At 37.2% G+C, this 26,278-nt stretch overlaps 2 protein-coding genes across 2 annotated transcripts in view; one reads left to right on the plus strand and one right to left on the minus strand.

Moving 5' to 3' along the window:
* SUZ12 (SUZ12 polycomb repressive complex 2 subunit) overlaps positions 1 to 12,781 on the plus strand; it is a 36,192-nt gene extending 23,411 nt beyond the window's left edge. Inside the window, exons 7-16 of the mRNA XM_036767388.1 lie at positions 66 to 297; positions 851 to 953; positions 3,187 to 3,292; positions 4,883 to 5,060; positions 5,532 to 5,623; positions 5,819 to 5,962; positions 6,859 to 7,016; positions 7,819 to 8,017; positions 8,710 to 8,789; positions 10,452 to 12,781. Coding sequence (XP_036623283.1) covers positions 66 to 297; positions 851 to 953; positions 3,187 to 3,292; positions 4,883 to 5,060; positions 5,532 to 5,623; positions 5,819 to 5,962; positions 6,859 to 7,016; positions 7,819 to 8,017; positions 8,710 to 8,789; positions 10,452 to 10,797 — 1,638 coding nt within the window. The 3' untranslated portion in view covers positions 10,798 to 12,781. The remainder of the gene's footprint in view (positions 1 to 65; positions 298 to 850; positions 954 to 3,186; positions 3,293 to 4,882; positions 5,061 to 5,531; positions 5,624 to 5,818; positions 5,963 to 6,858; positions 7,017 to 7,818; positions 8,018 to 8,709; positions 8,790 to 10,451) is intronic.
* A 3,490-nt stretch (positions 12,782 to 16,271) lies between these two features.
* CRLF3 (cytokine receptor like factor 3) overlaps positions 16,272 to 26,278 on the minus strand; it is a 38,038-nt gene continuing 28,031 nt past the window's right edge. Inside the window, exons 7-8 of the mRNA XM_036767444.1 lie at positions 18,901 to 19,013; positions 16,272 to 17,945 (exon numbers count right to left, since the gene is read on the minus strand). Coding sequence (XP_036623339.1) covers positions 17,689 to 17,945; positions 18,901 to 19,013 — 370 coding nt within the window. The 3' untranslated portion in view covers positions 16,272 to 17,688. The remainder of the gene's footprint in view (positions 17,946 to 18,900; positions 19,014 to 26,278) is intronic.

Raw genomic sequence — 26,278 nt, forward strand, 5'->3', positions numbered from 1 at the left:
AACCGAATCTTGACAAATTGAATAGAATTTTCCATTTACAATTTCATTCTTTTTCTTGGTTGTAGGATGTAAGTTGTCCAATAAGGCAAGTTCCTACAGGTAAAAAGCAGGTGCCTTTGAATCCAGACCTCAACCAAACAAAACCAGCAAACTGTCCATCCCTTGCTGTTTCAAGTAATGAATTTGAACCTAGTAATAGCCATATGGTGAAGTCTTACTCATTGCTATTTAGAGTGACTCGTCCAGGAAGAAGAGAGTTTAATGGAATGATTAACGGAGAAACCAATGAAAATATAGGTAATTTTGCTAGCACTTTTGTCAGACTTTGTCCTGGAGACAGAATATATGCTTTGTTTCTAGAAAGTTGATTGATCCCATCATTCTCTTAAAGAATTAGGAATTGCCCATAAGTAGTTTGTTTTTTTAAATAAATAATCTATAGTCTAACTTCTATAATAGACAAAACAGTTGTCTGGAATATTCTATGTATATAAGTTTTTATGTGTATTTATTATAGTCTAGTATGACACAGAGCTTTTAAAAGGTTAGGAAGTTCTTTTACTTGGAGAAATCTCAGGCTTTTATGCTTAAGTATGACTTTTTGTCCTAGTACCCCAAAGTGGATGCTACAAACAAATATGTTTGTCAGATATTCAGTGAAAATAATTGATTGTTCAAGCAAAGTTCATGGAACAAATATTATTACTAGGATGTTTACAAATTTTGTTTTTTAATTGATTTATTTCTCCACGCATTATTGCTAGGAGAACCATTGCTTTCAAAATTAACTTTTGGCTTATTCACCTCTTGTACATATTTGAATTATGAGAGAGATGCTTTTCAAATTTAGATGTCAATGAAGAACTTCCAGCCAGAAGAAAACGAAACTCTTCAAATCGTGAAGATGGGGAAAAAACTTTTGTAGCACAGATGACTGTATTTGATAAAAACAGGTAATAAGAACTTGAGGGGAAACTGCAGTTCTGATACTCTGGGTACCTAAAAATGCCAGAACATAATTGTCATTGGTATTAAATTTAGTGAGTCACTAGGTTTATGCCTGTTATCTTGACTCTGTAGTCATATATATAGACTTGAACACTACTTTTCTGTCTTATCAACATAAAATTTCTTCTTGAGCATACCTGCAAGATGTATGACACTATATTAGGCATTATGAGATTTCCAGGATTTACGTTAGCTATTCTTCTTGGACTTGTCTATGATCTATTAGAACTGTCTTAGGACAAATACAGAATACAATCTATGTAAAAAAAAAAATTGGATTGATAACTAATAGAATTTGTTGAAGTTATCTGAATAATGACCCATATTTGGATTTCACTCTAGATGACATTCCTTTTGGGGGTGAGGTGCTCATTTGTATTTAGGATTTAATTTCCAGTTTGGGACTTACACAACTTTGGTACAGGGAAAGAGGAACCAGGAGACTTTTATTTCCAGCTTATTGTACTAATGCAGGGGTGAGGAACCCCAGAACTTTGCATCTCATGTGGCCTTCTGGGTCCTTGGGTAGGGCCTTTTTACTGAGTCCAAGTTTTACAGAACAAATCCTTTTATTAGGGGATTTTTTCTGTGAAGTTTGGATTCAGTCAAAGGGCCGTACTCGAGGACCTAAAGGGCCACGTGTAGCCTTGAGGCTGCAGGTTCCCCACCCCTGTGGTATATACCTGAAGGTTTGGAGGTAGTGGAAAGTGATTCACTGGTTAAGACTGCTCAATGGTAGTTGTCGTCCTTTGCTGCTAACCCCGAGGAGACCAAAGATATTTGGTGTAAAGGATGAGGAGGTGAGAGTTGAATTGTTCTCGCTTCTTAGTTATGTCCATGACAAGTAGCTCTGGCTGTTTCCTTTGGTAACACTGAATGATTCACATTCTGAGGTAGCATATTTAGAGATAGGGAGCAACTATCCCTCTGTCCAGTTTTAATTTTGTTAAAATTTATTAACAGGCTGCTTTTATATAGACTAAAAAGGGAGATAAAAGGCTTGTACTCTGAATTATTAAAACCCAACTAAAATTATCTTTTATTACACTAATCTTTATAATCTTAATTATTAATTAATATTGACCTACTGTATCCCCTAGTAAAATGCAGTCTTCCTGATGGTAGGGACCGTTTTGATTTTGTCTTTGTATGCTTAACACTTAACATAGTGAATTGAGGTGCTTCATAGACAAAAGTTAACCAGATACATTCATGAATTAGAAATATTCTATTTTTTATGTATCACAATATTCTTGTTTCCTAATAAATTAGCATAGTCAAGCAAAACAAATCCAAACTTTTGCCATGACCACAAATATCTGTGTATGTATCTTGAATCCATTACTATTTTATCAAGAAGTGGGTAGCGTGCTTCCTCATCAGTCCTGTGACGTCATGGTTGGGAATTTTATTTTTCAGTGTTTCTAAGTCTGTAGAAGTTGCTATATTTTAAAATGAAATGATTTTCCTATCTCCATTTATTTCATTTTACATCAGTCATTCATTGGCAAAGTTATTGAGTGTTCTTATTAATAACTCAAACCTACAAAAGGAACCCCTTTTTTTTCTCAAATATGAATGGTTAGCCTGTTATTAAGCTGATAGGATTTAATTGATATTTTATGTACAATTTCAGTTAAAAATTAATATAAAATATGTTAACTGGTATTTATAATTATACAATCAGTATCATAGAATGTTGGAGAGGGGAGGAACCTTAGAAATGGTATTACAAACCTCTCAGTCTAGAGTATATAAGTAAATTACTTGCCCATAAGCCATATACCATTTTTTTCTGCAACCTTTTGTAAACCTTCATAGTGAAATGTGTAATGCCTCAGTTGGTCCACAGAAATTAAAGTTTGACTAATAGCTGCTATGAACAAGTATTTTGTGAAAATTGAGTTGTCCATATATTCACATGTAGATAATGTATTATTAAATTAGAATTTTTTTTGAAGTAGTACATTATCTTCCCATTTCTTCCCAAATGCGAATAAGAACCATTAGAAATATGTATTGTCAAATTCTATTCATATACCTTTAAAGAATGATGTGTTCCAATTTAATTTCTTGTGAATATTAGCGTTTACTTTTTAAGTGCTTTCTATGATATAAAAGACTCTAGTTGTGCCAAATAATGAACAGAGCTTAATTCGAAGTGTGTTTACCTAATAGGCGCTTGCAACTTCTAGATGGAGAATATGAAGTAGCCATGCAGGAAATGGAAGAATGTCCAATCAGTAAGAAACGAGCCACGTGGGAAACGATTCTTGATGGGAAAGTATGTAGTTAACAGTTCTGTTTTGATGCATTTTACTGTAAGCATCGTGTGTGTGTGTGTGTGTGTGTGTGTGTGTGTGTGTGTGTGTGTGGCGGGTAATACAAAATTATCTATGTCCTTATCCAGTGTGGTTTGTGTCTACATCTTTTCATAAATCTTCCATAGAGAAGTCATCTAAAACGGTGGAATCCTGATTCTTTAGTGTTTCATGGATGCCATTTCAGTATTTGGTCATATTTTTGGCCATATTCAGTATCAATTAGAACTTCAGTGCATTGGTGGCAGAAGTTTTGTGTAAGTTCTCAGGGAATTGAGTTTGTGACTTATAGAATAGGACAGCATACATGTAACCTTTTTACAATAATTTTTAGAATGCTTCATGCTAATTTTATAGGGTCCCTGATTATAATTGTACTGGTAAGGATAAATACTGAGTGCTCAATCTAGAATGCCCTATTAACCTCTTAAATTGGTTTCATTTCTTTTACCAAAACTGCCTTCAATCTCCTCCAGTGGTAAACACCCTTGTTGACAGTACATTTATTTACAAACAGGTAGATGGAGAGCCCAATAGTTTCTTAGTGTACAATTTATCCCTCTCTGTTTCCTCCAGATTAATGTTCCGTATACACAGCTCAAATTATGTCTCTGCTGTTCAGAAATGTTTAAGTTTCCTTTTCCCTTTCAAATAAAGACCAGGCTCATAGCTATAGGTTGATTTGAAAGGGATGAAAAAGTCTGGAGTTTGTTTTGAGGGTTTAATGCAGTAATTAGTCTGGAAGCAGTGAAGCTTAGGTTAAGTTTGTGGCTATAGGAATGATGAGGAATATAGAACTTGACTAGGTTTTATATTTCTGGTGTAGAGTTTTAAGTAAAAAGAGTGAAAGCTGACTCCATTATGTTGAGTCATTTGTTAAATTCTGATAAAGACTTTAAAGGACTTTAGGGGGAGGTGGACATGTTGCCTTTGGTAGGGGATGTTAAGGGTTTGAGAGGTGACAAGCATTTAATTGTGGGGGAGACAACTGTTGACATAGCTCTGTGTCAGGGAAGTGGATAGAATTGGTTTTGCGCTTCATATACTTTGATTTTGGGGGAGCTTTCCAGCAGAGTAGAGGCCTGAGAGTTCCCCTCATAGGATAAAGAAGCAAAGTCATTGAAAGAAATAGAGACCCAGGATGTGAGATAATTACATGCCGGGCACTGTGCTAAGCACGAGTGATGTCGATATAAGGAAGCAGACAGTCCCTTTAAGAGGAGAATGACTACAGAGCTTTTAATTTAAAAGTAAAGAAGTCATCCACATGATTAGAATTGTGTGATCCAGTCAAATCAGTCTGGCTGTAGGTTTAAAGTGCAGAAGGTCAAACGAAAGAGAGTTTTTGGGTGGATATTTGAAATGTAGAAGAGAAAGGAGCAAGTATTTGGAAGCGTATCAGGAAGGACTAGCATCTAAGAACAAAGCTGTGTGCTGGAAAAACAATTTTACCGAGGCCTGAGGGAAGGACTAGTGATAAACACACATACATCCGTACACACAAATCTTGGGACATTATTTAGCATCCATCTTAATTTTTTGTTCTTTTTTAGAGGCTACCTCCATTTGAAACATTTTCTCAGGGACCTACATTGCAATTCACTCTTCGTTGGACAGGAGACACCAATGATAAATCTACAGCTCCTATAGCAAAACCTCTTGCAACTAGAAATTCAGAGAGTCTCCCTCAAGAAAATAAGCCTGGTTCTGTCAAACCCCCTCAGACTATAGGTGAGCAGACATTTCTTCATAACGTTGGAGCTAGAACTAACAACTATGGCATTTCAAATATCTCCCCATGACTATCACCTAAGTGGCTGTTCCCCTGTAACAGATTTTTTAAAAAATTGTTGAGCAAATCAATAAATCTTTCAAGTCATGATAGTATGTACAACATTCCTACCCTAAAGGAGATGAATATTTTTTCAGCTCTTAAAATTCAAGTACCCTTAGTAATTATAATTTTCCACAGCATGCAGTTTCATTTTTGGCTTTATTTTGTTGTAGTTCATAGGATCATAGGACCATAAGTCAGTGAAAGTACCTATTTAATATTATGTTTTCCAGTAGAATCAGGTAGGAGAGCAAGAGTTATATAAAAACAAAGTAGTTGTATTAGGATACTCTGGGCATCCAATTGATTCCTGATGTGTGTCTTTTATTGGGTCATATTTTCATTAACTAGAAATAATCAATTTTCAGCTGTGAAAGAATCATTATCTACAGACCTTCAAACAAGGAAAGAAAAGGATATTTTAAATGAACCTAGACAAAAGTTACGAATATTTTACCAGGTAAACAACATGGTTCTTTTGAAGACACTTACATTTTTGTAAGGGGAGGAGAGGGCAGAAGGAAATGTTTAGTATTCTCAACATGGTTTTAATGGATTTTAAAAGTTTTATTTAGATCATTTACTTTTTAGAGATGGGAGGTAAGATAGACAAATATTTTAAAAGACACCAAGTTTCCACTTGCCCATTTTCCAGTTCCTTTATAACAACAACACAAGACAGCAAACTGAGGCCAGAGATGACTTGCATTGCCCTTGGTGCACACTGAATTGCCGCAAGCTTTATAGTTTACTCAAACATCTGAAACTCTGCCACAGCAGATTTATCTTCAATTATGTCGTAAGTAAGCTTTCTTTTTTAGTTTTCAAAAAATTGAACAATATTCATGTGAAATATTTTGTTACTGTTTAGTGGTGTTGGATTCTTCATGACTCTATTTGTCATTTTCTTGGCAAAGTTACTGGAGTAGCTTGCCATTTCCTTCTCCAGTTCATTTTACAGATGAGGAACTTGAGCCTACTGAGTTCAGTGACTTGCCCGAGGCCATGCAGCTAGTATCTGAGGCCAGATTTGAATTTTGTAAGGTGAATCTTCCTAACTCCAGGCCCAGAACTATCTACTGCACCACCTAGCTTCCCCAATGTGAAATATGACATGGAATCCGCAAAACACTTTTTGAGTTTCATCCTTTGTCCAAAAATAGTCTCTACATATAAAGAGTGCTGAATATAATTATTTGGTTCTGTATAATTTGTTTATATAAATCTTGCCAAATAGATTGTTTAACTTATGTAACATGCTATATAGGTGTCAGAACAGAAGTAGTTTTTTTTTCCCCTTTGAAGCACGTCTGACTACAAATTTTTTATATTTTGGAATAAAAAGATAATATTGGGTTAGATTATTGATCGGGGGTTGGATAGGAATAAATATTCATATTTTGCCTGATGGGGGCAGCTAGGTGGCTCAGGTGAGTACAGCACCAGCCCTGGAGTCAGGAGGAGCTGAGTTCAAATTTGGCCTAAGACACTTTACACACTTATCAGCTGTGTGACCTTGGACAAGTCACTTAACCCCAATTGCCCTGCCTTCCCCCCTCCCAAAAAAAAATTATATTTTGCCTAATGGCACTGTGCTAAATACCTGTAAAAGGAGAAAAATTTACTTTTGGTGATGAATTGAATTTTAGAATTTGTGACCTTTTATGTTTTTTAATTTAATATTTGTTGTTACAGTATCATCCAAAAGGTGCTAGAATAGATGTTTCTATCAATGAGTGCTATGATGGCTCCTATGCAGGGAATCCTCAGGATATTCATCGTCAGCCTGGATTTGCCTTTAGTCGTAATGGGCCAGTAAAGAGAACACCAATCACACACATTCTTGTATGTAGGTATGTAAAAAGGTCAGCCAGCAATCACTTGACTTCTTATTCCTAATGGGTCATTTTGGAGGAAATAGAGGTTTGCTAGAAGAAAGTATTGGTTTAGTTGAAACTTTGCCATCCAAATTTGCAAATGCTAACGGTTTTATTTGCACTGCAATATGTCTGACTTGTACATTCCATGATTCCATCACTGATTTTTCCCCTTTGTTAACATCAGAAAATTCTTCAGCTTGCTAAAAGTAAATATGAAAATGTAAGTGAAGGATAAGCTGGGTGGGGGAAGGGGGGGGAATATGTGTGGTACCATGTTAATAAGAGGCACATTTCAGGAACTGAGGGCCTGCATTGTAACCATCCCCCTATCAGATGCTGATTCCTCACCCCTTTAAAATCTGGTTTGAACCTCAGTCATTGCAATGATGGTGGCTTTCTGGAATTCTCCCTTTATTGAAGCTTGTCTCTGTCTACTTCAGAAAATCTTTCTAGGTTGTTTCAGGAAGACAGTGAGATCTCTTATTGGGGTAGTGGGAGGGGAATACAAAGAATTTTGCCTAGTGGATTGAGAATACAGAGAACATGATCTGATTCCTTCCCTACTATTACCATCTAATTTTTGTGATATTGTCCAAGTAATTTAACTTCTGTACTTGTTACTTCATCATGAAAAATAGGCATGTTTATATTGCATGAGATGCATATTATTGCCTCACATTTATAGTCATTTTTGCATTCATTTCTGTTAAAATGCTCCTGTTATGCTAATAGGTATCTGTTCATTTATATGTAATTTTTATGGTTATATCGACAGACCAAAACGTACAAAAGCAAGTATGTCTGAGTTTCTTGAATCTGAAGATGGAGAAGTAGAACAGCAACGGACGTATAGCAGTGGGCACAATCGGCTCTACTTCCACAGCGACACTTGCTTACCACTCCGCCCCCAAGAAATGGAAGTAGACAGTGAAGATGAAAAGGATCCTGAGTGGCTAAGAGAGAAGACCATCACTGTAATTTTCACTTTTAATAATCTAAGTGGAAATGTCATGTTTGCATCTTTTGTGATTCATAAGAAGCTAGCACCTAACATTGCAGACAGGCTGATCACCGGGTTGAGTGATGGATGAGTCCACACAAATAGGACAGATGGGTCCTGTTGTAGACTTTGCAGCCCCATCCACCATTTTCCCCACTTACCACCTTAATTGATAAAGTGGAGGTTTTAACCTTGAAAATTTGCATGCTTCCATTTAGACTTGGGATTCTGTTCCAAGAGCTATTAAGCTGCTCTGTGTTTAAACTTTTAAAGTTAAAGCTGCACTCACTGATTCTTAGGAACACCCTGTGTGTATTGTTGCTCTAACTAGGTTTTAAATAGTGTATACGCATTTACCTAATAAATCTGAAGATTTTATTAACTAGATTTTGTTTAATCTGATGACTAGTTATGATTTTAAAAGTATGGATTCCTAATTGTGCAGAGTATTTTTGTGATGTATATTTTGACTGCTTTGACACCTTCTGATAGAGTCATTATCTTAAATGCATTTCATTTTGTCTGGATTAAATATAAATGCCTTAGATTTAAGGTAATCAAAATGAGATACCCACAAACCCGTATCGTCTCCTCTGTGCTGTTCCCTTTTTCCCTCCCTCCCCTGATAGTATTTATCCTTAATTTAATTTTTGCATTTCCTTTTAGCAAATTGAAGAATTTTCTGATGTTAATGAAGGAGAGAAAGAAGTGATGAAATTATGGAATCTACATGTCATGAAGCATGGGTGGGTTATTTTGAAATCACTTATACATTAATTCTTAAATGCATTTATTGGTATTGTGACGACCTTGGTATGTGTGTAGAATTAACACTTGATTTTTGATATTTTTAACGTCTAAGATTTTCTTCCCATATGACCTTGACTCCTTTATCCACACAATTAGTCTTTGAACTTTTCAGGCCCGTGGGGCCCGGAGTCAGAAAGAGCTGACATCAAATCCCACTTTTGACACTTAATAGCTGTATGACCCTGAGCAGGTCGCCTCATCCCCTTCTGCATCTTGCTCGATTGTAAAGCAGGATTGTTGTGAGCATCAGAGATAACATTTGTAAAGTATTTAGCCTCGTGCCTCCTACATAGTAGGTGTTTAAAAAGTGCTTTTTCTCTTCCCCTTCCAGTTCTGGGTTTATGATCCTATAATTGTAGCCTTATAAGGAAAGAAAACTCATTCTACGGAATGGAAGATATTTTTGACTAATTTCTGTAGTCATTTAATATGGCAAATCTGTTTGCACTTCTACCTTTGTAATGTTTCCATGTAATTTAGCATTCTTGTGGAGTACTTGTGGAGCTGTCTTGGGGGTCTCTGTATTTGGGCTTTCCTCAAAGCTCTGCCTTTTCTCCAACATGAGCGTCAGTGCAACCTTATTTTTCTTGCCTGAAATTACAGAGAGCCTCCTAATTGTTCTCTCTGCCATAAGCCCCACCCCCCCCCCAATCATTCTTCCACACAGTTCCCAAAATGATTTTCCAAAGGCACAAGTTTGATCACATCACTTCCCTTCTTGGTAATCCCAATGGCTCCCTGTTACCTCCAAGGTCAAATATAAAAAATGTCTGACATTCAGATGCTTCAAAACTTGGCTGTAACTTCTTGACACATCAGCTCTTACATGACTGCCAGCCTTCTTGCCCTTCCTCATCAGTAATGCCCTGTCTTTTATTTCTTGCCATGAACTCTCATTCCCCCCCACGTGGAAGGCAGTGCCTCACATTTTCCCCTTGACTTGCCTTGTTACTTTCAGGGATCAAGGACTCCCTTCTTTCTACACTCAGCTTTTCTTGATTGCCCCACACTCCAACCAGCCTGTGCCTTCCCCTCCCAAATGCTCTTTTTTACACATGTACAGGATTTCCCTATTTCCCATGTATTTTTGTCTGTTGCTGGTACACAGTGCTCCCAGAACTTTCTTCCCATGCACATTCCTGATCGCCACCATTGCATTGTCCTTCAGTACCAGTCCAAATGCTTTAAGCTACTGTCTGTAGGGGTGAGGACTGCTTTATGTGCTGAGGACAACCAAGATCATCATGAGGTCTGGGAAAAAGTAGAGTGATATACTTTGGTGTCGAGCCAAGGGAAATTATGCAAGCAGAAAGAAAATAGAATAATTGTGCAAAAAATATCCTTTTTCTGTTGGCCTTCATTATATGCTGGGATGATGCATACTGTTGTAATATATTTCCATAAACATTGGTGAGATTCAATCAACTCAAAACCTAAGTTGCAAAAAAAAAAAAAAGGTCATTTAAACAACTGAAATTGTTTCAGCATATTCTCAAAATGTTTTCAGAAGAGTTGACGAATGGCACTGATAGCTGACCTTGATAATTGGATTCCATGATACCTCGTTGATGACGTGTGTGGTCTTTTTTGTTACTCAGGTTTATTGCTGACAATCAAATGAATCATGCCTGTATGCTGTTTGTAGAAAATTATGGACAGAAAATCATTAAGAAGAATCTCTGTCGAAACTTCATGCTTCACCTGGTCAGCATGCATGACTTTAATCTCATTAGCATAATGTCAATAGACAAAGCAGTTACTAAGCTCCGGGAAATGCAACAGAAGTTAGACAAAGGAGAAGCTGGTCTCCCTGCTAGTGAAGAGCCAATGGAAGAGCAAAATGGGACCTCCAATGGATACACCGATGTTCACCCAAGGGAGAGGATTCCAGACACCGATACGGTCTCAGGGGTTTCAAAACAGAGTAAGAAACAAAAACTCTGAAAAGCAATGCTAATCCCGTGTGATGGACAAACACTGAAAAACATTCTGGGGAATACACTCTCTAGGAAGAGCTTCTCTTCTCTTTTATTTTGTAAATCATAGGTTCCAACCAGGCACTGTTAGATGAAGTAAATGATTTCAACCAAGACATTGTATCAGGGTTCACTTGGCTTCATTATGCAAGTAATACATGTATATCAGTTGTAGTGGTATCATTGCAATATTCTCCACTTTGAGCATGAAGAGCAATACTTCATAAAAAGCTTTTTTGTAACTTGAGCAATTAATGTCTTATGAAATCTATTGAATTGATAATATAAAAACTTACACATATATAAATTATAAGTTTTTGCATTTGTGACTTGTTTTCCTACTTTGTAATTGTGAGACATTGGGATGGGAATTGAAATAGAATTCACTTTTTTAAGCAATTTAGACATCCATTTAAATTTTGGCAGAATTATGCACATTACTATTTTCAGTCCGACCTTGATCCTTGCTTCTTGAAATCATTTATCAATTTTGAATGAAGAGTCACAAATTTGGACATAGTTGTACATCAAATAGATTCAGTTACACTTTTCCAAAAGATAAGGTAGTACTTCTTTGACTTGTGCCTGTTTGGGAAGATCCTGGACTTTTCATCTTTGATAACACAAGCTCCCAGGCAGAGTTGTTTGGTTTTGTTTCTGGCAGTGTGTTTGTATGTGGATAATTTTGATGCATTGCTCACCCAGTGTATTCTTTTAAACTTGAACATTTTACTATTTTTTCTTTAAATTAAGTAACTACACATTGAAAATTCAGGCATCCACATCTTCTCATTAGCATTGTATTAGCATACTGAGTGAAGAATTTCAGATGCTAATTTGAAAAAGCGGAGAACTCCCTTTGAGGTTGGACAGAGAAGCTGTTCCACACAAGAGTGTGCTACCCCAGCAGGACCCCTCACTCCATACTCTCATCTGAACAGTCCTGAGCAGTTTCATCTTTTAGTTGCACACATTTACAATTGAATTTTCTCTCGTGGGAAGTTGTTTCACTACTGGCACAATGTCAGCACCAATGAGTTTTTATTCCAACTCCAAGCACTGTGGTTGAGAGACATCACCTCAATTTTTTATTATCCTTAAGATATTGCATTTCATATTCTTTATTTATAAAGGAACAATGCTGCTGTAAATACAGGTATTTTTAATTTTTTATTTCATTCCTCCACCATCAGATGCAGCTCCCTATTTTGTTTAGTGAAGGGATATATAAGCTTTCTAATGGTGTCTTCAGAAATTTATAAAATGTAAATACTGATTTGATTGGTCTTTAAGATGTGTTTAACTGTGAGACTATTTAACTAATGGTGTGGATGTGATTGGTCATCCAGTATTAAGTTCTTAGTCACTGATTTTTGTGTAAAAATAGGAAAGAGGGAAAATGCAGCTTTCATTACAGTCTCCTTGAGTTGTCAGCACTCCAGTGAGGAGTAATCGTAACTCAAATCATGCCTCCGGGTAGTGGATCTCAAGCATTTCTCTCTGGCTTTAATTTGCTAAAGCTGTGCACATATGTAAAAAAAAAATAGATTATTTTAGGGGAGATGTAGGTCTAGAATTATTGCTTATGTCATTTCTTAAGCAGTTATGCTCTTAATGCTTAAAAGAAGGCTAGCATTGTTTGCACAAAAGTTGGTGATCCCCCCCAAAAATAGTAATGAAATTACTTCTGTTCAGTAAACTTTTTTATGTCATCTTATAATAAAAGCTGAAAAAATCCCTTTGTTTCTATTTATAAAAAGATGCCTTTTCTATATGTACCCTTGATAAGAGACTTTGAAGAAATCATGTAAGCTGGTCAAGCATTTGAATGGTACAGTAGATGTGTTTAAAAATGGGAAAAAAAGTTCAGTTGTTGAAATGGACCTTTGTTTTTACATTAAATGTTTATTTGAAATCAAATGATTTTGTACATAAAGTTCAATAATATAAAAGCTGCATTCTTTTCTTTTTTCTATGTAGACTATGTTAAGAAACTGCTGCTATCTCGAACAACCAGAATACAGCTACCAGGATACAAATTCACAAACACAATTTATTCCCTTTTTTTACAGCACTAATATTACAGATCATTTTGCTATTGCCTTTTGTTGTATTTAATATATTCATCTTAAATATAAGATAATATATTAATGTATTTTCCTGAAGAAAAGTTTTATGCTTAGAACCCAAGGAGATTGTGTAAGGATTTTATATCTGTATTTGCTATTCTGTACTCTTGACATAAAGGGGATTAACTGACTCGTAGAAATTTGCGTTTTTCACCTTATTAGCTAGCCGTAAGAAAAACTATGCTTATTTTCTTCCTTCTTTGTAGGCAATTGCGGTTAAATGCCTAGGATTACACAGCTAGTGTGTGAGGCCAGTCCTTACTCCAGGGCTGGTGTTATATTATCTACTATGCCTCTGAGCTGCCCCATATGATTTTCTTTAAAAATATGTTAAGAAATTTTCTGAAACTTGTTTCCCTAAGAAAACTGCTTTGGAAGCTAAAAGAAATGTATTTGCTGTGGTTTTTGTCCAGTGAGGTCAAGAGGCAACTAGTTGAAGGAAGCAAGCAGCTTTTTGGGTTTATACTCTTGAAAGAAAGGGAAGGGACAGAATCTCAGTACTGAATTATTACACTATCAAATATTCTATCGAAGTGATCATCCACCTTTTATTTTTAGTTCTGTTAGAGAAGATCAAGGGGAACATGAATTTTCAGTCAAGCAATTGGGGGGATAGAAGTAATTTTTTTTTAAATATAAAAACTTTTCAGAGTCTGTAGAGTTTTTAAAAATTGATCATCTGTAGAAGATCCTAAGATAATTATGGGATACATTGCCCCTATTCCTTATTTTTGTAAACATCACAATTTCTATGTTCTCCCTCTGAAAGCTGACTGTGATCACTCTTGTTAAGTGATTTATGCACTAATTTGGCACCATGTAGTTTTTCCTTGGGTCACTAGGTGACAGACAGTGCCTGTCCTGGAGTCGGGAAGACTCCTCTTCCTGAGTTCAAATGGGGCCTCATATACTTACTAGCTAGCTGTGTGACTCTGGGTAAGTGACAACTCTGTTTGCCTCAGAGCTGAAGAAGGAAATGGCAAATTACTCCAGTATTTTTGCCAAGAAAATCCCAAATGGGGTCACGGAGAGTCAGACGTGACTGAAAAGAACTGAACATTTTTTTCTTGCCAACTCAGCACATTCAATTTGATGTCCATTCATTAAGCACCTATAAATAGGTAAGATTTGTGATACAAAGATGCAATGAAAAATAGAAATAAAAAGAAATTTACTTGTTATTGAAGGGGAGTAGTATTAGGATATTTATATAAATACAAGATATTTAAGAAAGAGTTAAAACCCAGGAGCAGGAAATGGTTCCTATGGGTGCGTGACACCTGAGTTGAACCTTCAACTTAGGTTGTAAGAAGCAGAGCTGGGTGGGTAACAAACTGGCATTCAGTGGAGGTGGGAAAAATGTCTAATTCAGGGCCCAGCAAGTAGCCCAGTGTGGCTGGAATGTAAGCATGTGTGAAACGGGGCATCAACATGGAATAAGCCTAGAAAGGTATGCCGCTGTCAGAATGAATGCTTGGGAATGCCAGCCTCAGGAAATTGGCAAAACACTGCAACTGACTGAATTTGTGGGGTGGAATAATTAAGAATTGAGAGTGACCTGAGTCTTGGTGACTTGGCTTATGGTGCCTTCAACAAGAGGAGTTTACAGGATTGATCAGGGGAAGATACTGAGTTCCATGTTGGCCTACTGATTTTGACATGTTTACAGGGTCCTCCAGAGAGAAGTCTAGAGTGTAGTAATGGACTGGAGCTCCAAGAAGAGATAAGAGAAGGAGGTATAAATTTGAGAATTGGATCACAATAGACAAGGGTAAGATCAGCAAAAGTGCAGAAAGGGAAAAGTCCAAGACAGAATGCTCAGGGCCAGAATAAGGAGGAGAGTCCAGGGAAGGGTGGTGCTAAGTACCAGGAAACTTTCAACAAGAGAAAGCACACATGCTGGAGGGGGTGATCAAAACTGTCAAAAGCTATAGTCTAGGAGGACTGAGAATATTGGTAACCCTAGAGAGGAATACTGGGATTGGAGCCAGATTATAAATGAAGGGGTGGGAGTTGAGGAATAGAGGCAATGAGCATGCCCAGCATTTAGTAGGCATTTGGCTGTAAAAAGCATCGTAGGACAATAAAGATTGAGGTGGTAAATACAATTTAAAGGATTGTGGAATTCTAGGCATGTTTATAAGGCAATGGGAAGAGTTCTAAGGGGGCAGATTACAGATGGGGCGAGAAGACATCTTTAGCACTGATGGAAGCAAAGACGAATAGGGATAGAAGAATGAATTCTGGACTAATGGCCTCTTATTTTCTCAATAACTAAGGAGGTGAAGTTCTCTGCCGACAAAAAGGAAGAAGCTTGAGAAAAGTTATTTTGCAACAATTGCTGTAGAAGTGGGACAGTCAGGGAAGAAAAAAAATGCTGAGTAGCAGTGAGAACACAGTAAACAACCAGAGACAAATCTACAGTGGACTTGTCCATACTGTAGCATTCATCTGGGAGTTCGGCAGCATAGATCTTAGGTTCTTTCCTTGTTTAGATCGTGAGGAGTCTTTCCATTCCTCCAGTTTTGCCAATTCTGGAATTTTAAAAAACTAAAAAACAACTGTCTCCTCCAGTATGGTGTCAAAGTTCTTTATTAACATCTTCATGATATCAGTAATGCTGAGATTATTGCAATTAGGATCTTTGTATTGACACTTTCCTTAGCCCATTTAAAAATATTAGTTTGTCTTTTCTTGGTTCAGGCTGGGGTTTTTTTCCTTTTCTTTCCTTGTTGGTGAGACATCTGAGAAACCCAACATTGGATTTATCTCTGAATTTTACCTTAACAGAGCTTAAAGTAAGCTCAGGACTGAACTGTGTTGCCAGAGTCACAATTAGTTCATTAATAAGACCCTGCAGAAGGTGTAAACCAGTTTTCTCTGACAGATCTGTTTATACTAGACTTCTTAAATAAGTTCAGTTACCATTCAAACCGACTCATTAACAGTATTGTTTATGAACGCTATATGAACATTAGTTCATAATATGAGTAAAAATTAGTATTTGGATTGCTTTTTAGAGTTCAAACCAATTTGGGTTAAGGCTCTATTGTAGAAGCACAGTTTACTTAAATATAAGAATAAGTCTATATTTGTTAAATGACCGAAATAAAACAAATGAATCTTGCTGAAAATGAATTTTGGCATTTTCCTTCTGTTATACTAAGTTTAAAAAAATATTTAAGAACATCTACCCCACCAAAAAAAGCACAAATTTCATTTAAAGAATGGGTCCTGTTTTCTGCTTTTGCTTGAATGGTACAAGAACTAGGTTTACTGAGTCTCCTGCAAAAAAAAAAAAAAGAGATGCACATGTGTTTTGTACTTTATTTTATTCAGTTCAGCACTAATAGATAAGGCATTTACATCTGCCACATTTCACCTGCCACATCATTTAACTATATCACAAACCAAAATGAAAGACTGCTAATATATAAAAAAATCGAAGGGACAATGTAATGATTGTCAAACAGGGAACTGAATCCCCAAATAAATTATTTTACAAAAATATCAAACTTGTTTTTTCAAACATGTTCCTACCGATAAAAAAATTCACATTAAAACTTTTTGTAAGTTGGTATAGATAGTTAAGACCATTATTTTTAACATAGTAGGGCCTTAAAATAAATATTTTACACAAAGGTAAAGCTGTCTCAAAAAATCAAGTATTATCTTATGTTTGGTTGGTCCTTAAAGGACAAACAAGCTGATAAACTGTCCTAGAGATCATGTGCCATATATACACATGCACACATGTGCACCAATATATGTAATGTGGCTAACACTGTATGGACTAGCTATGTAAGTAGTTTTACCCTGTGAACATCCTCTGAATCACGGCTGGGGAACCTGTGGCCTTGAGGCCACATGTGGCCCTCTAGGTCCTCAAGTGTGGCTCGAGTCCAGTGGCCTCAAGGCTGAAGGTTCCCCACCCCTGCTCTAAAATATATCAAACTTCATTACAAAGTTTGAGCAAAAGAAAATACTTTGGTTAGATTATTACAGGCTTTTTTGCTTCAGGCACAAAAAAATACAGAAAATCAAATGCTTTGAAGACTTAAGTATTATTATTGAATGCAAAAATTCAATACTGTTCTTAAAATCCCTGAACATACAAGGCACACTGGTGAAGAAGGGCTAATCTAATGAAAGATAGCAAACAGGACTTTGATTTCTAGCTGGATCTTTTTTTTTTTTGGTTATAAATTAAGATCCATATAGAAAGAGAAGGCAGATATTGTAAAAAAAAAAAATTGGAATGTTCCACATTTGCAATTCATAAGAACCATACCAGACAATGTAGAACTTACATTCCATCTATTGCCATTAATGTACTACAACTGCTTCATGCCTGAAAGCTTTCTAGAACTTTGGTCTTAAAAATATGCAGATTTAATTGTAAGGGCATGCAAATTGAGTTTTTCCATTAGAATAACCAAAGTTAATAAGCAGTGAAAGGTTTCAGGACAGGCCCTTCCTACCCACTCCCACCTCCACATTTTATTAGTAAGAAATCCATTTAAATTTTACCACAATGTAGTATTTGCTCACTGCATGCTTGGAAATAAACTTGACTGCATTATGCTTTTGTCGAAAAAATATACATATTTTTAAATGAATCCTGTTAGAAACACATTCAATTCCTAAACTGCCTATTTGAGAGATGAGTCTGGCTTTGTCACTTAAACTTGGCCGAGGATATCTCAACCTAATACTAATTAATCCAAAGACTAAAACACTAATACCTTCCAACCAGGATTAAAAAATGAACATCCAAAGTAAAGAGAAACATATGATTGGTCAAGTAACCAGTCAAAAACCACTTCCCTATTATTAGAGCTTATAGTTACTCTCAGCTTAAAGTTCCCAGCCTCATTATTATTAGTGGTAACCAGGGTCACTGCTTCCATGTCAAATGTGACAGTGGACCCAGAAGTAACTGCTGGCAACTGATTTGTCATCTCCTTCCCATTTACAAAAACGGCACCTGAAAGGGTAAGAGAGACCATTACTCACATGTGTACAACAAAGCTGAACAAAGGAGAACAACCTAGATATCCCCTAGAAACCACTTAAACCATGGCTCTATGAACGACCCAATTTTTATTCTGGCTAAGTTAAGAATATAAGTTACATTAACACATTCTATTGCTTAAACAGTTTAGATGTCAGTCTTTCGTAGATCATGAATAAATGATTCATTCCCAGTACAATGAAAGACACAGCTATTTCTGATGACACAAATACATCAACTGTTCTAAAACTGATTTGTTTGATGGTATCAGTGTTGTAGCTGAACAATGGACTGGGAATCAGGAAGGGTCCTTGGAGAGACTGTCCAGGTCAAGAGTTCTTAACCTTTTTTGTGCTGTGGTTCTTGGCGTTCTGATAAAGCATATGGACCCCACCCACCCCCCTTCTCAGAATGTTTTTAAACACATAAAATATCTAGGATTACAAAAGAAAGGAATCATACTGAAATAGTTATTTAAAAAAAAACAAACAAACACATTCACAGACCCTGATTAAGAAACTTGATCTAGGTCTAAGGCCCTTATTTTACAGATTAAAAAAACTGAGGCCCCCACATCACAGAACTAGTGAAGAGTTGAACCTAGATATTCAGCCTCAAATATTGCATTGATTCCCTGAGCTGGGTTAGTCTTGGATAACCCATGAACGAGAAGTGTGACATTAGCCAAGCTGTCCCATTTCCCTCATCCATAAAATTAAGATTACAAGATCATATTTGTAAAGTTGGAGATGAGAGAAACTGTAATGTCTCTTCTCACAGTAATATACACACAAGTATGTATGTATGTATGTACAGATTGAGGTCAGGAAGACTAACTTTTTTATCCTTTTTTTTAAAGACATGCCTTATCTCTTACTAGACATGCCTTTGCGTTCTATTCGGATGCTTAAAAACAGTCATTTCTTACCATTTGTACCAATACACACTGCTTGATCTCGCTGCAGAGAGTCGTAGCCATTCTGTTTTTCTACACAAACTCCTATACTGTCTCGTCTATCTGGCTGGCCCACAGTTTCGACTCTGCATGAGAAGGGTAAAAGTTAATTAAAAAAAAAAACCCACAATCTGGTAACCCTGTTATTCTAAAATCTGCAGAGCAATCCCACTGGGACTTTTCCTTTCCGAATGTCATAAATTTCTATTTCACACTCAGTATCAGACCTTACTACAGTAATGCAAGTTGTGGTTATCACCACACACAAATTTTTCTTATCAGGTGCCATGAAGCACTTGGGCCAGAAATGTCACTGTTAACTTCCTGCAATGGAGCAGGTCAGCTTCTGTCTGGGTTAGTGCCAGATTGGCTCCCACGTTGTCTACTGCTTGGCCTCATGACTGACAGCTGGCTTAAGAGTGAAGCAGCATTTCAGTGCCCAGGATCATTCCCTGACATTTTGGGAAAGCACATCTTTACTTGGGAGCGAAAAGATTTACATGAAGCTGTTGGTTATCCTTAGGAGGGTTTTGTTAACAGTATGGCACTTTACCATCCAAGGTTCTTTCTAGAGCAACAGATAATGAGGGAGAGGAGTGTAATCTAAGAATCAAATCAAGTTTCAGAGATGGTTTTCTTCACCCAAGTCAACAGTTTAAATAAGATACTTTGGGGAGCAATGTTTCTATTTTAGATGTCTGAGGATATTAGAAGGAATCTAATTATTTCCAAGCAGAATTATAAAACTAAAAATAACAAGATTCATCAAAATCTACAAAAAAATTTCTCAAAATAGTGATAACCCCTTAGGGAAGAAAGTTCTTTAGCCACAAGCACAGGCAAAATAATCAATACTTGTATGTTTGAGAATTGTCTCTCTTTGAATAGAAACACAATATGTCTATAGGACAATCTGAAACCCATGTATCCTAATTTCCTTTAAATGTTTTAGTATGAAGATAGTAGCATTTTACTCAATCTTGCTTAATTTGAATTAAAAAATAAAAAGCTAATATTTTGGGGGGGGAGCAGGGCAATTGGGGTTAAGTGACTTGCCCAAGGTCACACAGATAGTGTGTCAAGTATCTTAGATCGAAATTGAACTCAGGTCCTCCTGACTCCAGGGCCAGTGCTCTACTCACTGCGCCACCTAGCTGCCCAAAAAGCTAATACTTCTAAAATGCGGAACTTCTGAAAATAAATCAAAAGCATGTTGTTTTGACAACAGATACAAAAGTTCTAAAAGATACTTTCCAAAGATCATATGACATAACAGCTAAGAACTGTGCAAACTATGCTCTAGATGAGGGGTGGGGAACCTGTGGCCCTGAGGTGACATGTGGCCTTCTAGGTCCTCAAGTGCAGCCCTTTGACTGTGGCATCAAGGCTGCAGGTTTCCCCACTTCTGCTCTATATAAATGCCACCTATGGTTATTTTTACTATTACATCCCTAAGAAACGTCTGGCAATATGGTACTAACACTGGCCATCATATGTGACCAGCCTCATTGTGTCTCCATTTGATCTTAATTACATTGTGAATCCCTTTGGTAGATGATCCTTCCCGGGCTTCTTTCTTTACCTGTATCACTCTATACAACATCTCCCAAATCTCTCTAAGTAATTCTTCACATTTGTCTTTTTTAATATCACAATATTCTATGACTTGTAAATCCTCTCAGTATCAAATGAAATAATGTACGTGAAGCATTTACCAAACTCTAAAGTCCTTCATCGATGCCATTCCCCCAATTTTGTTTCCAGCTTTTTGTCAGAAATAATGCTGTCCAGATTTTTATTCTCAGGGGTCTTTTCTTGCCATCAACAACCTCCTTTGGATTATTATTCTAGAAAGAGATCTTGATTTTTCTTGCATAAATCTAAATTGCTTGCTTGAAAAATTGAGCCAATTCACAGTCTACTGACAGTGAACTGTCTCCCCACTGCCTCTCCAAAGATGAAGTTTACCATCTTTTCTACCTCAACGGATGTGAGGTAACACCCCAGTTATTTTAACTTGTATGCTCTGATTAGTCATTTTGAATATTTTTCAAGGAATACTTATTTTGAAGACTCTTCATGTCCTTTGGCCATTTGTCTAGTACTCCTAATTGTGCATATTTTTTATTGGAGGAAGCAACTGGGGAAAGATGTTTTTTAATTGAATACTTTCAGTTCTAGCTGATTTGATCCCATTTACACAAAAACGTTCAAATTTCATATAATTGAGGTTATTTTCTCTACAATGATCTCATCCATTTCTCGTCTGGTCATACCTTCTGCCCTCTCCATAACAGTGAAAACTATAGCCATAACCTCCCATTCTCCTAATTTTTATGCAGTATATGACCTTCCATGAGCAGCTAGATGGCACAGTAGATAGACTGGACTTGGAGTCAGGAAGACTCATCTTCCTGAGTTCAAATCTGGCCTCAGACACTTACTAGCTGGTGACTCTGGGCAAGTCACTTCACCCTGTTTGCCTCAGTTTCCTCATCTGTAACATGAGCTGGAGAAGGAAACGGTGAATCGCTCCAGTATCTTCGCCAAGAAAACCCTGTATGGGCTCACTTGAATAGCAGTCAGAGACAAGGAAAAACCTATTTTTGTTTCCATTGCTTTTCAGCTAGCCTCTATTTCACATAAAATAGAACAGCAGCCCTATCTCAAACTACGAAAGCAAGTTCATGCTTTTAAGAAAGCTATAGTGGACACAGAAAAGGCTGGACAAAGTTCTGTTCCTCTCATTGTTGGGTCGATGGGGGCAGCAGCTAAGAAAGACAAGAGCCGTGCAGCCAGGTTATCAAGTGCTAATCACCCAGAAGTGTGACAGCTGCTTTACTGTCCAAGGCCAGCTGGGTAGGGGACTAAAAAGACCTGGTGGTATCCAAAGAATAGCTTGCCAAAGGAAGGTGTTAGGAATCTCAATGTGGTAGGTGTATGAAGGATAGGGTGGAAAAGGGAAAGACTGCAGGCAAGATGAGCAAGGAGGCTACTGAATAGGCTAGAAATAAGGCTTTTCAATCACTCCAAAGATGGATGGGCTTCCTCTGAATGGTCTTTTCATGTGCCTGGTTGCAATGACTGTGTATACTGTTTTGTTGGTTCTTCTTGCTGTAGATTCCATCTCACCATTATGTCTTTCCCCAGGGAGCAGTGTTATGCCTGGAAAACCTCTTCTGTCTCTTGGAAACGCCCCCTGCCCACCTGGCTCAGCTCCAGGGTCTCCTGCAAGAGGTCTTTTCTGATTCCTGCAATTGTTAAGTATTCTCCTTCCCCATGCTTCACCCAAATTACACGGTTATTTTGTACTGATGCATATGTGTACATGTTGTTGCCCTCCAGGAGGAGCCTTTGCTCCTAAAAGGTAAGGACATTTTTGTTTTGGTCACTGTATTCCCAGCAACCAACTTAGAGCTTTGCACTCAGAAGATGCTTAAATAAATATTTGCTGAATTAAAGATTTTTAATCTATATTAATATTCACAAAATCAGTAAAAAGTATTTACAGTTAAAATTATAGACCTTTGAAGTAAATATGGGGAACAAAGGATAAAAGAAATAGGGCCATCATGTGGGGTGGATCGAATGATGATAATATATGGTAGTATATAACATAAGGCAGGGCTGCTCAACCAGTTTTATTTCTATTTTCTCAGGAAAGGAGAATGAATGATCTTTGAACGGCAAAGGACAGTGGGAAAACAGCATACTGAGACTCAAACTAGCTAGTGAGCTCGTAAGAGAGCACCTTACTAACTGCCTTTTAGTTCCCATTTCTTGGTCTGGCCAAACTATATCCCACAGAACTCAAAGAACTGGCATGTGATTGCTGAGTTAGTGAATGAACTTTCAAAGACTGTGGAGAACTGAAAAGGTGTTTGAGGACTGAAAAAGGGCCAACGTCAACCCAATTTTCAAAAAAGGGAAGAGTGGAATGAGCAAACTTTAGGCTAGTAAAACTGACCTTATTTCTTGGCAGAATTCTAAAATTATTAAAGCAATAGTTAGTGAACATGTAGACAAAAAGCCAGCGCGGCTTCCCTGAGAAAAGACCAAACTGCCCTACCTTTGCTCCTTTTTTTGACAAGGTTACTAAACTAGTAAATTAGGAGAATGCTAAACAATTGACCTAAGTTTTGGCAAAGCATTTAACATTTTCTCATTCTATTCTTGTGAAACAGATGGACAGAGATGGGCTAAAGGATAATACCAAGACATTTCCAGAGAATTATTCCTAGGTACTTCACTTAAAATCTGTAGCAATGACTTGGATAAAAGCATAGATAGAAAATTTGCTGATGACACAAAGCCAATAGGAACAGAAAGCATGCGAGGAAAAAACCATCAGGGTACAAAATGATCCTGAGATGCTAGGATGTTGGACTAAATCTAAAATGATGAAATTTAATAAAGATAAATGTTTTTGCCATATGTTCAAGAAAAGAACCAACTTCACTTGTGTAAGATGGGACATTGCTAAATAGTTCATGTGGAAAAGACGTGTAGGTTTTAATGGGCCACAAGCTCAACATGAATCAACACTGTGATGTGGCAGCCAAATACATTAATGCAATGTTAAAATTAGGAAGGCAACAGTCCCCTTGGGTTCTACCATGGTCAGACCACAAATGAAGTACTGCTATAGGGGTCACATTGGAAACAGGGCTATATTGTAGGGGCCATATTGAAAACATTCAAAGAGAGTAATGAAGATGGTGGCCAGATCATGTAACATGAGGGTCATTAGAAGATGGAGGGGGCAATAGGATAGCTGTATTCAAGTGTTTGGAGTATTAAACATGGATTCAATTTGTTCTGATTGGCCCAAGAAGGCAAAACTAGTGGCAAGGAGTAGAAGTGGCAAAAGCAAATTTAGGTTGATGTAAGGAAAAACTTTGTACCACCATTCTGAAGTGAAATGAGATACTTTAGGAGGTATCATGTTTCTGTGATGTGAAGTCTGCAAGCAAAAGCTGGATGCAGATATGGTGTACATGTTGGGTATGGTGTAGATGTCGGGTAAGATACAGATGTCGGGTATGGTACAGATGTCAGGTATGTTGTAGACGTCAGGTACAGCATAAAAGGGATGTTCAGGTTTCCAAATCGACTGTGTGGCCTCTGGACTTTCTTCAGTGTGTGAGTCTGTAAAGTCAATACTATCTTTATCCCCATCTAAACTCCTCCCCAAATTATCAATGAACATCTTTCTAAACAAATCCAATAATGTTTAAACCACTTGGGGATGCTTTAGGGAAAACATTTTATGGTTAAATTAGTCCCATCTATATACGCATCAAGACTCAAGAGTGGAACCACGCTGTATTTAATATGCTGTTAAGCTTTCTAATTCTTTGGGGAACCCCACTGATAACAAAAGCAGAAGTTTAAGAGATGTCGTAAAGAAAAAATCCCCTGTGGACTTCAAAGTCTGAATCTATAATCTTTTCACCATGAAAATCATTAGACAAGTAAGCCTCTGTGAGCTTCAACCACACCATTCACCATATAATAAGTTCTGACTGGATTTATTTACTGCTTCAAGTTTTATGAATGTATTTACAAGTAAACAGTTACAGAGAATATACAGATGCACCAAGGGGCTTAATTAAAAATATCTTAAGATTTCTTTGGAACTATCAAGTCACTAAGTGATTAGTTAAAATTAATTCTGACCTACAGGATTTGGGATTGGGAGAGATCACCTATTTAGAGAAAGACAACTGAGACCCCAAAAGGTAAAATGATTTAGCCAAAGGTAAAGAATGGTATGGCTGGGACTTGGAGCTAGGCCGCTCTCCTACGGCACCTTTTCATGACGAAGTGATGTACTTCCAGCAGCAGGATTGTTCCTTAAAAACTGGTCAGGTCCTAGTTATTTTCTACTTGTGTTATTAGGCAGCCTTACTAACACTTCATAAATTCTGTTAGTTTACTCAGATTATAAGGCATACAAACAGTTGCAAGCTGAGAACCAGGTGATGGCCATGGATTTTCACGGAATACCCTGGTTTTATTACCTATACTATTCGTAGTCATTCATCTGAATATCTCCATGCCTTCTCAATGGCAGTCCTGACTCCTGGAATTTACTCCCTCCTCACCTATGCTTCATATAACCTCTCACTTCAAGATTTAAAACATGGCTTGGCCCACCTCTCCCCCAACTGCTTGGACTTTTCCTCCCTAAACTACCTCCTTTATTTTTTATTGTACATATTTTCTTCCTGAATAGAGTGGAAGTTCCTTGAAAGCAGGAACCATTTCATTTTTGTTTTTATATCACACTGCTTATCACAGGCACTTAACAGATACATGTTGACAGACCTTGCTCATGGTCACATGATAAGATGAACAACCGGAATGTTAAGTTGGGTCTTCTGACTCCACCTCTTATGGTTTTTTCCCATTTCTCCTAATTCTGTCTCTACTCTACCCTGCTGCCCTATTATAACAGGGAAGAAGAAAAATCAGAAGAAAGACTGAGGAGCATCTGGAGGGATGAGCTGACTATATAATCAAACAGAGGAAGTTTGTGGCACATACGCATTGTTCTCTCCCCTTTATCGAAACTAAACAAACAAAAACAGCAGAGGATCCTATTGAGTCCATTTTGTAAAGGAACTGGCTTATGTCAATTGGGTGAACCTACCTAGCACAAAACTGAGTATAATCCTTCAGGGGAAAAAAATGAACATTTAATGAAACAGAGAATGTCTAAGCATTCCTGATGAAAAGACCAGAGTTGAATGGAAAATCTGACATTCAAACAGAAGACTCAAGAGAAGTATAAAAAAGATAAACATGAAAAAGTATTCATAAGGAACTTGATGGAGTTAAAACTGTTCACATTATATATAGGAAGATGATACATGTAACTCCTAAGAACTTTATTACTGTTAGTGCCGTTAGGAGTCGTCTGGATAGACAGAGGGCATGGGTATAAGTTGATTATATTGGGATGGTCTCCAAAAAAAGAATGTAGGAGTGATAAAGAGGGTTGAAGAGTGAAGGGAGAGGTAGAATGGGGCAAATTTTCTCACATAAAGGAGGTGTGCAAGGAAGATTTCACATTAGTGGGAAAAATAGGGAGGGAAAGAGGCAGGCAATGCTTCACCCTCACCCTCACTGGAAATGGTTCAAAGAGAGAAGAACATCTATAAACACTCAGTGGGGTACAGAAATCTATCTTATCCAATAGGGAGATAGTAGGTGATGGAGATAAGAGATACGGGGGGTAGTAGGGAGAGGGTTACCAAGGGGGAGGGTGGATTAGAGGAGGCAGTGATTAGAAGCAAAACAGACTTCAGAGGAAGGGCTGGGTTAAAAAAAGAAAGAAAAGGATAAA

The sequence above is a fragment of the Trichosurus vulpecula genome, chromosome 7, assembly GCF_011100635.1.
Source record: "Trichosurus vulpecula isolate mTriVul1 chromosome 7, mTriVul1.pri, whole genome shotgun sequence".
NCBI classification, from domain to species: domain Eukaryota; kingdom Metazoa; phylum Chordata; class Mammalia; order Diprotodontia; family Phalangeridae; genus Trichosurus; species Trichosurus vulpecula.